At 35.1% G+C, this 11,572-nt stretch overlaps 1 protein-coding gene across 7 annotated transcripts in view; it reads right to left on the bottom strand.

Annotated features, from left to right (window-relative positions):
- Grm8 (glutamate metabotropic receptor 8) overlaps nt 1-11,572 on the bottom strand; it is a 796,352-nt gene that overhangs the window by 139,369 nt on the left and 645,411 nt on the right. For all 7 annotated transcript variants that reach the window (XM_010633426.3, XM_033757950.1, XM_033757948.1 and 4 more), the window contains one exon: nt 2,422-2,558. In XM_010633426.3, coding sequence (XP_010631728.1) covers nt 2,422-2,558 — 137 coding nt within the window. The remainder of the gene's footprint in view (nt 1-2,421; nt 2,559-11,572) is intronic.

Raw genomic sequence — 11,572 nt, 5'->3', positions numbered from 1 at the left:
TTATATATATATATATATATAGTAGTTAATGAAAAATAAAATTTAAAAATCCGCTTTGAAGAAAGCAAAACATGGTTTAAAAATAAAAACTTCAAAAGCACAAACACAAATAAATAACTACATAAGTAATAATATTAATCCATATACTACCACTGGGCGGGGGACCTATGTATTTATCTTATTTACAGTTTGATTAGAAAATACAGAGAGTATTCCCAAATATCAAACAGAAACAACTCGCTGTGGGGACAAAAGGTTAGCATTTTAGATGATTCTTTTAAAGTTCTCTGAACCTTCTAATGCAAACTCAAGTAGTGGCTGCCTCTTCTAAAAGGATCTTTACTGCTCTACTTACCACACTCATGATCAGATCTTACACTGATTCTCTAGAGGCCCAAGTAACTAAACTAATGATAGGCAATGTTTATGCATCTCATTTGTGCCAGGCACTGGACTAAATGATTTACTGGGCTTTTTTACTTAATTCTTATTACAACCACATACCCACATACGATGGCTGCTACTACTATTTCTACTTTAGAGATAACAAATCTAAGGCAAAGTCTTTGGTGCCTTGCCTACAATCTAAGTAAAACTATAATAAATCAGTAGCTTTCTAAGCATGGTCTACTCTATCTTCCAACAAGTAGATGATCCACCTCCCCAAAACAGTCATTTGGTTTGTCCTAATAGTCTCCAGAATTGAGTCCATGATTTACAACTTTCCCCACAGTCTTATTCGCTATTTTCTACAGAGAATCGTCTTTTGTCTCTTGCAGTGAAACCAGCACCACTATAAAGTTATAAACTACCATAATCATGAACAAGAAATAATTCTTAAAATTGTTTTGATATATTTTATGAACAATAACACAGCCATAAACAAAATTTTCATGTGTCATTAAATGTACATAAAAGAGCAGCTTAATATTCAATATTTATATAATAAATATACATTATGCATATATAGATGTGTGTATATATTTATGCATATAATTATTGTAGGTATCTTGGTACTATATATTGGTGGGAATATTCCCGAAACATTGAATTTTGCTATGTAAATTCTTAATCATAAGGTTAAAATAGATACTTTGGCATTTCTAAAAGTCAGAGAAAAGTATTTCTCTGTTTTAACCCTTATCAAATTTTCTCTCATGCTTAATAATTTTATTTTACATAAATCCACTTTCAAAAGAGTGTAAAAAAGCTACTGATTTTCAGATTATTAAGAACCTGTGGGTTTTTCAAATCTACGTGTCAATAAATCAATTTGGGTTGCAGAACAATGGATAAGGTTTCAGGAAGCAGCTGTATGTAGTAAACTGTAGACGCATGAGCTGTCTCTGCGTTGCTGAGTGCGGAGCTGTGATAATTATTAGGAAGTCACTTCAAAGAAACAATAAGCCATGTTCTAAGTTTTTTTTCTCATCATCTAATTCTTTCCTGAGAACATCGGTGATTGATGTTGCAAAAATTATATTATGGGGTATCAATGTATTTGGACACAGAATAGCAAAATATGCATTAAAATACCAGTTGATGGTGTTTTCATGGGTTCAACGCAAGAAAGCAAAAGCACACCCTCATAGGATTGCCATAGCTTTGAAAATCAAGAAAAGGAGAGGCTTTCACTAGAAGAAAGAATGAATTAATTACACACTGGAACAATAGAACACTGGAAAAATACATTCCTAATTTAGTGGAAGCATTTTTAAAAGCATCTTAATGCCTAGAGAGAAAGGATTTGCTGCTGTAATAGATTGCTTGGCCAATAAGTTCCTGCAAATACGCCTATGTTTCTATAGAAGAGATGGCTGTTATGGCTGAACTCCAATGCCTGGCGGAAGCTATAGGACATGCTCCGCAGCTGAAGGAGACAGCATGTGCTCATATAGCAGGAACTGTTAAAGTGTGAAACAAGGCTTTACCCAGCAATAAACAGATGCTGCTCGAACTTTTCCCAAGCTGCTCCTTCCACCCTCTTTCACCCGCTGCAGACCTGTGTCCTGTGTCCTGTGATTTCCGGACCTCCCTTATCCATCAGACTCAGCATGACTTTCTGTCTCTATGGCCCTTGTGACTGGTGGTTGCAGGTAACAACCTCCAGTCCTCAAAGATACCTGCCCTAGGGAAGCTTCTTGTGAAGCACATCTGATGAAGCACTTACCGGGGTCCGAGTGCCAAGCACATTCATACCTTCCAGAACCTAATAAGAAGAAACGGAGCTCCTGGCGGAGGCGCCATACCCCTGCGAAGAAACGTTCAGCGGCTTCCTGCGCCGCTCTAAGTATATCATCAATTTTTTAAAATGTGATTTCACTAAATCCTTGCAGATATTAGGGAACTTTTCTACAGAGGCTTAAATTATGTACTTAAAGAGAAAAGTATGTATTAATGTATGTTTATGTTGATACTTGCTTTTAGATGAAGCTGATTGGTCCAGTGCCCGATGACTTTGTATTCTGTACTTTTGTTGGTTATTTGATACTGGAAGATATCATAACGTCCGGGAGCATCTCCATTTTCATTAAAGGTGACAGGTGTACCAGCACTGCCTATAAAGATTTAGAAAACAATGTTAATAAAGTTTTAGTAAAATAGACCACTGGGCTTATTTTTCTCTAAGAAAGAATAGTAGATTAAAAATATATTGTGTGTAGTAAGTGATAGTAATCCATACAGGGACGTTTTTGATAGCATAATATCTTTTGCATGAAAAAAATCCCAATATACATATAGGGGAAAGACGTGCTTTATTATGCACATTAGAAAGTAAAACGATGAGTAGCCAAGTTAGACAATGTACATAGCAGCTAAATAAATAAAAATCAATAAGCTGAATTTTCAATACTGGCTACACAGAATGGCAGTTAATAGAGAAAAAATGTAGATATCTTGTAGCATGACAGCTATTCTTCAAGATGAACTACAAATGGCAAGGCAGAACATCCCAGCCAGAATGCTCAGAGTTTTCCTTTGTCTCAACTTCAGTTCCACTCTGAAGCAGTTGTTCTTTTTAATTTGGTGCCTCTGCTACCACTGCGCAGCACATATTAATGTAGACTGCCATTGGGAACCTCTCAATGGGTAGGGCAGTGAGCAACGGCAAATCCCAAACCTGCTTGGATCATAAAAGTCCCCTGATTCGCTCTGATGATTGTAACACTGGCAGAGCAGCAGGATGCAGAAAATGTGGGATTTTAAAACTCAATTTCTCTCAGAAGCTTTCATCTTTTCTTCTAATAGCTTTGGCTCACTCTCACTTTCCCTCTTATTAACTTTTATATAATTATAGGTGTAAGAGTAGGAAAGAATCACCACCTCAACGTTTTCTTGTTCCATCTAGACTTGCTAGCTACACAGAATTTCTTCCTCTCTGACAACTTTTTGACTTCCCCTTCATCTTCATAGGTTATTCTTTCCCATTTTGACAAATTTACCTGACACCAATCCCTTTTCTTGGTACCTATCTTCTCTTGCAAGTTGCCTTCCTTGAAGTTTTGCTCATGGGATATTGGATTTAATTTCTATTTTGTATTAGAAAGTTTGCACTTCTTGCTATCTCTTCCATATTATAGTCTCCAAATTTAATGATTGGCTGTTAAATGTTTTACATATGTCCATCTTGCAATGAGTTTCTTATTTTATTTGTACAGTTATTTAACCAAATAATAATTGTACACTTCTCAAATATTCAACTTGTCAAATGAAGTAGACAACTTTATAAAAAAGTAACTTTCAAACTAATACCAGTCACACATTTAGAAGTATTTATAATACTTCCCTGGTATGGAATGGAAAGATGTTTAGCACTGTGCTTTCTTGATTTTTTTTTTTCTTAAAATGTGAACATAGTAGAAAGTCACTAATGAGATCACAGTCATCTGATCTCATTATAAACTACTGAGCCCATGGAGATGGCACAGCCTGGAGGGAAGATGGCACAGCACGGGTCTGGGTGGCAGGAGCTGTGTATTCCTTCTATGACCCTTTTATCTATTAATTTTTGGATCTCTCTCCCTCTCCCCCTCCCTCCACCCCTCCCATCCTTTCTCCCACTTTGCCTCTCTCCATCCCTGCTGACTATGGGACATTAACAATTAATATGAATACATTTCAAAGTCCTGCATGAATAGTAGCCATCTAAAATATTATGATTTTCATTAATTCATATGGGAAATATCTTTATAAATGAACGAGGAATTGGAAAGAAAATAGAAGTTATCCAATCAATCAATCCTATCTATTACTTCAGACACTCAAGTAAAAACTTATTTGAAATTCCTGACAAAACCATTTCCCAACTCCTCATGATCCTAGACAGGTTATTCATCTGTTTTGTCCTCAGTTTCTTCATCAGAAAAATGGTAGTAATAGCACTTTTATCACAGAGATGTTAAAGGAATTAAACAGTTCATTTTGGGAAGATCTTAGAACCATGCATGGATTAAATATTATAAGCTCCATATTTATTTTCAGCAGACACTAATACATAATAATAGAAATAATGAGGACCCATAGTAAGGACCAGAGCTGCATGAGACTATCAGCATGGGACCCTCCCCCACCCAGGCCCCACCCACTAACAGGACAGCCTTCCTGCCACCAGTGGACCCCAGTGAGAAGCAGAGCCATGCGGGCTTCCCAGCTACCCCTGTTCCTCATTTAAACTACAAAAGCACAGGGATTATTAATGGACATTGCCCTGAGCTAGAGCAGAAGTGGAGAATAGTAAGAGGGCCTTACTCCTAAGTCCCAATCCCAAAGGGTAAAGTTATTATATTGATCAGTTTATATTTTGGGCTAGTCTTTGATTTTGTTTTATTTCACAAGATTAAAGGTGGTAGATTAAAAACTACCACACTTGTCATTTTCTAAGCTGTGTTTGATTCTATTGTTGTTGCTGATTTATCACTTGGGCTAATGTTGTAAGTGATCTAATCTGTTATCTTTTCTGGGATAATGAAAATGAGATTTCCCCAGAGTTACTAGAGTCTCAAATCCTAAAGACCAGGTATATCTGGAAGACACCTCCAAAATGCAATCATTCCTGAAGGTTTATAAATACTGGCAACAAAGATGCTTACAATAAGTAATATCTAAGTATCAACCCAGGAATCAAACCAAGGACTATACCAACAACAATAATAGAAACGAAAAGGCATTTAAACAAGACACAGTCTTCCACCTTACTGAAGGCAAATTCTGGGGAAAACAAGATGGAAAAATCTGATAATCAACCACTTGGACAACCTGAACTGATGACATAAGAAGTAAAAAACAGGTGAATGAACCTCTAGAAATATTCAAAACAGAAATAATTTCCCAGATAAAAGACATGATTATAAACTCTAGAACAGAAACAGATTTAAAAAAATAGATGAGTTCAGGTCCCTGATTGGGGCATTGGAAAGAAATGGAAACCATGAACGTCCAACATATGAAAAAAATGGAATCCATGAAACAGATTCAAACTGGTATCCAGAAGAATAAAAACTCTACTAAAAGTATACATGATAGACTAGCCCAATCTGAAGACAGAATATCAGATATAGAAGATAGGAGGGTGGTCAGTGACCTTGACAACAGAAATATCTTAAAAATAGTAAGGAGCCTCCAGAAATTAATCCAACAACTCCTAGATGACACAAAGAAGAACAATATAAGATTAATAGAAGTCCACAAAAAAGCAAGAGAAAGCACAAATGACATTAAAAAATTCACAGAATTAATGATAGAAAACTTCCCAAGCAGAGCAAAAGAACTTGACATACAGATAAGTGAGGCATATAGGACTCCAACTCATTACAGTAAAATAAAGTCTACACCTAGACATATAATAATCAAGATCCCAGAAACCCAACAGAAGTATAAAATACTGCATGCAGTTAGAGAAAAGAAACAAATTATATGCAAAGAAAGCCCATTAGAATCACAACTGACTTTTCAACACAAACCCTTAAGGACAGCCTGTAATGTGTTATTTCAAGCTTTAAAAGAAAACAACCTCCAACCTAGGCTGATATGTCTTGCAAAACTATCTTTCAAAATTGATGGAGAAGTAAGAGGAAACCTCATGAATACAAAACCAGCACTCCAAACAATTTTTCAAAATATCCTAGAAAAAGACAATGAAGATCACAACTTCATGAGGCAAAACAGAGCAAACCTAGTAGGCAAGAATTTAAAGGGAGAGGGAGAAAAATTTAAAAAGAACCAACAACAGAAAAGTAATATGACAATGATAAGTCAACATATATAAGTTATAACCATCAATGTCAATGGCCTCAATTCACCAATCAAAAGAACTAGATTGGAAGAATGGATCAAGAAGCAAAATCCAACAATATGCTGAATACAAGAAACACACCTACTTGAAAAAGATACTCATAGACTGAAATTAAAAAAATGGAAAGTAGTTCTCCATGCAACAGAAAGCTGGAGAAAAAGCAGGGGTAGCTATCTTATTCACAGACAAAATAAATTTCAAATCAAAACCAATTAAGAGAAACAAAGAAGGTCACTACATCCTTATAAAGAGAATAATGCAACAGAAAGAGATGACAATCATAAATATATATTCACCAAATTCTAATGCCTCCAACTATACAAAACAAATATTAAGGGACATAAAACACCAAATTATCAATAATATAATTTTCACAAATAGAAAGATCATCTAGACTAAAAATCAGCAAGGCAATACTAGAACTGAACCAAGCTTTTGAACAAATGGACTTAAAACGTGTCTACAGAGTGTTCCTCACCACAAAATTAGAACATACATTCTTTTTGGCTGCACAAAGGTCATTTTCCAAAAAGACTACATTCTAGCTCATAGAACATGTTTAAGTAAACACAAAGGAATTGAAATTATCCCATGTATATTATCAGAACATAGTGCAATTAAACTGGATATCAATAGCATAAGAAGCAATAAGAACTTCACAAACACATAGGAATTGAATAACACTCTTCTGAACATCTAATGGGTCACAACAGAAATTAAAGAAGAAATTAGACAGTTTTTACAATTTAATGACAAGGCCAGTACAATATACAGGAATCTATGAGATACAAGGAAAGCAGTTTTATTTGGGAAATTCAAAGGAGAGAATGCCCACACTAGGGAAACAAAGCAAGCTCAAATTAACAACTTAATGGTGAATCTTTAGCTCCTAGAAAAAGCAAGAGAAACCCAAAGCTCATACAAGGGAGGAAATGATAAAGATCAGAACAGAAATCAGTGCGATAGAGAGTAAGTGAACAGTACAAAAACAAAACAAAACAAAACAAAAACAATGAATGAAAGAGTTGGTTTTTCAAAAGAATAAATAAAATCAATAAACCCTTAGCCAACCTTATGAAAAAAGGAAAGCAAAGGCTCAAATTCGTGCAGCTGGGAATGAAAATGATAAATCTAAAATAGATTCAGCAGAAATTCAGAGGATCACCAATACTTGCTTTGACAACCTGTACTGTAATAAAATGCAGAACAGAAGAAATGGACAGATTTCTAGATACAAATGAATTACCAAAGTTAAATGAAGAAGATATAAAAATTCTAAACAACACTATTACAATCAGTGAAATTAAAAATTTACCAACAAAGAAAAGCCCAGGTCCTGATGGCTTCACTGCTAAATTCTACAAGGCATTAGAGATCTTTTGCCACTACTCTTTAAACTTTTCAATGAAATTGAAAAAGAAGTAATACTTCCAAATTCATTCTTAGAAGCAAGTATTGCTTTGATTCAAAAACCAGGGAAAGACAAAACCAAAAAGGAAAAATGAAGGCCAATCTCCCTAATGAATATAGTTGCAAAAATCCTCAATGAGATACTGGAAAAGAGAATACAGAGGATCATCAAGAATATTATACACCCTGATCAAGTCAGATTTATCCCAGGGTTGCAAGGATGCTCAACATATGTGAATCGATAAATGCAATACTCTGTATTAACAGAATCAAGAACAAAAACCATATGATCCTCTCAATAGATGCAGAAAAAGCATTTGAAAAAATTCAACACCCATTCATGATAACAATCCTACAGAAAATTGGAATAGATGATCTTTATCTCAACTTGATAAAGGCTATCTATGAAAAGCTAACAGCCAACCTCATACTAAATGGTCAAAAAATGAAAACCTTCATGCCAGAATCATAAATAAGACAAGGATATCCACTATCACCACTCCTGTTCAATATAGTTCTGGAAATATTAGGCACAGCAATTAGATAAGAAAAAGAAATAAAAACAATAAAGCTAGGAAATGAAGAATTGAAACTCTCATTATTTACTGATGATATGATACTCTACATTGAAGACCCAAAAAACTCTGCCAAAATACTTCTAGACTTAATTAACAGATTCAGTAGAGTAGCTGGATACAAGGTCAACACTTAAAATTTAATAACCTTCTTGTACACAAATAATAGACTCACTGAGATAGAAATTAGGGAAACAATTTCTTTCTCAATGGCATCCAAAAAAATGAAATATCTAGGAATCAATCTAATGAAGGACATCTACACTGAAAAGTACAGCACTGTGAAGAAAGAGATAGAAGAGGACATAAGAAAATGGAAAGACATCCCTTCCTCCTGGGTAGGAAGAATCAACATAGTGAAAATGGCCATACTTCCAAACCTGCTATATAGATGCAATGTAATCCTGACAGAAATCCCAGCAGTATATTTCACAGAATTGGAGAAAACAATCCAAAAATTCATTTAGACCCAGAAGAGACCTAGACTAGCAAAAGCCATTTAGGCAACAGAGACATGGCAAGGGGTATCACAATCCCCAACTTGAAAGTATACTACAAAGCCACTATGATAAAAACAGCATGGTATTGGCAAAGAAACAGACCTGGTGATCAGTGGAATAGATTAGAAGATGCAGAAACATCTCCTGCCATACTCAACTACCTCATCTTTGACAAAGGAGCCAAACACCTTCTCTGATGGAAAGATAGCCTCTTTAATAAATGGTGTTGGAAAAACTGAATTTCAAATTGTCAAAGATTAAAACTAGACCCATATCTTTGACCATGCACTAAACTAAAAATCCAAGTAGATTAAAGATATAAATATTGAAACAGAGACTCTAAAATGACTGGAAGATAAGTTAGGTAGAATGCTTGAAGATATCAGCATAGGAAAAGACTTCATGAAAAAATCCTCAGTAGCATGGGAATTAGCATGAAAAATTAACAACTGGGATCTCATCTTATTAAAAAGCTTCTGCACTGCAAGAGAAATCATCAGCAAAGCTAAGAGACAGCCTGCAATGTGGGAAAAAATCTTTATCAGCTGTTCTTCAGACAAAGGATTATTTATAATATATAAAGAACTCAAAAAAAGCAGACCCACCAAATACAAAGGCCGGATTCAAAAACTGGGCATCTGAAATGATCAGTCATTTCTCAGACAACACAAAAGCAGCAAATACACATGAAAAAATGTTCAACATCACTGGTTATTCAAGAGATGCAGATGAGAACAACACTGAGATTCCATCTCACCCCAGTAAGAATGGCTGGTATCAAGAAATCAATCAATAACAAATGCTGGTGGGTTTGTTTGAAAGAACGCTTCTTCATTGTTAGTGGGAGGGCAGACTGGGAAACCACTGTGGAAATCAATGTGGAGACACTTCAAACAACTAGAATTAGAAGTCCCATTTGACCCAGCTATTCCTCTGGGAGTATCTTCCCAAAAGAATCAAAAGAATTATACCACAGTGATATATCCTCACCCATGTTTATAGTGGCACAGTTTGTAATAGCTAAAACTTGGAAACAGCCCAATGGAGCCTGGATAAAGGTGTGTGTGTGTGTGTGTGTGTGTGTGTGTGTGTGTGTGTGTGTGTGTTTATGAAGTGGAATACTACTCAGCCATAAAGAATGAGAAGTTGGAGAGCTTTGTAGCTAAGTGGATGAACACTGAGACCATACGCTTAAGTGAAATTAATAATTTACAGATGTCTAAATACCAAATAGTTTCTCTGGTATGAAAAACTAAAAGTGAAAATAAAAATTAAAATGCACAATTGATATTGCATAATACTAAGAAAAATCTAAAAGAGTAGAGGAAGTGGGAGGGGTAGGGGAAAGGGAAAAAGGGAAAAGAAAAAATATGTGAAAAGGAAAAACATGGAAACAATGTTTTTGTCAACAGGGAAGGGTGGAAGGGCTAAGAGGAGGGCTGAGGAATGGGGAAAAAAAAAGAACCTGATAAGTCAAAATAGCAGTGATGAAAGTAACTGTATTGTATACCTAATGTGTACCAATAAATTTAATAAAGATAAAAAATAGTAGAAATAATGTTTTTTTCCTCATTGAATTTCTTGGTACATTTTAGGTATACAGTATAGTTGCATTCATCTTTGGGATCTTGTACCTTTACATGATGGGTCTTGGTTCTCATTTTTCCCCTTACCCCTTCCCTCCCTTCATCCCCTCCATTCTTCCCTATTTAAATTCTGTATTTACATTTTTTAATTTTCTCATATTTTTTCTTTTCCCTTATTTCCCTTCCTCTACCCTTCCTATTTCTCCTGCACTTTTAGTCCTTTTCTTCCTATTTTACATTGTCAATTATACCTTAGGACCTTATGTACAATTATAATTTTTCACATAAGAGAAACTATTTTGTATTTACATGTGTAACTTATTTATATGTTCATTTAAGAATATATCCTCAATATGCATCCATTTTCCTATGAATGACTTGAATTTCTCATTCTTTATGGCTGAGTAGTATTCCATTTTATAGAAAAACCACAACTTCTTTATCCAGTCTCCAACTGATGGGCAAATGGGCTGTTTCCAAGTTTTAGCTATTACAAAGTATACCGCTATTAACATGGGTGTGTATATATCACTGTGGTATGATTCTTTTAATTCTTTTGTAATGATACCCAGCAGAGGGATGGCTGGGTCAAATGGAAGCTCTAATCCTAGTTCTTTGATATATCTCCTTATTGAATTCCATAGTGGGTTGCCCTAGTCTGCACTCCCACCAACAATGGAGAAGGGTTCCTTTCTCCAAACAACCCCACCAGCATTTGTTATTGATTGATTTCTTGATAGCAGCCATTCTTTGTGAGGTGAGATGGAATCTGTGTTGTTTTCATCGGCATCTCTCGAATGACCAGTGATATTAAGCCTTTTTTCATATATTAATTTGCTGCTTTTAATTCTTTGTCTGAAAAATGTCTGTTCATTTCAGATGACCATTTTTGAATCAGGTCTTTATATTTGGGGGGCTGATTTTTTTTTAGTTCTTTATGTATTCTAGATAATAGTCGTTTGTCTGAGGAGCAGCTGGTAAAAATTTTTTCCCACATTGTAGGTTGTCTTTTAGCTTTGTTGGTGGTTTCATTTGCAGTGCAGAAGCTTTTTCATAAGATGAGATACCAGTTGTTGATTCTTTCGGCTAGTTCCTGTGCTACTAAGGATTTGGTCATAAACTATTATTATTATTAATAATTATTAGATATTTCCATCTTTGGTAAATTCTTCATTTCTCTGTATCTCAATTTTCATACCTTCGAATGGG

Source organism: Fukomys damarensis, unplaced genomic scaffold (genome assembly GCF_012274545.1).
Source record: "Fukomys damarensis isolate Sample0158 unplaced genomic scaffold, DMR_v1.0_HiC HiC_scaffold_4, whole genome shotgun sequence".
Lineage (NCBI taxonomy): Eukaryota > Metazoa > Chordata > Mammalia > Rodentia > Bathyergidae > Fukomys > Fukomys damarensis.
This window is presented reverse-complemented; position numbering and strand designations above follow the sequence as displayed.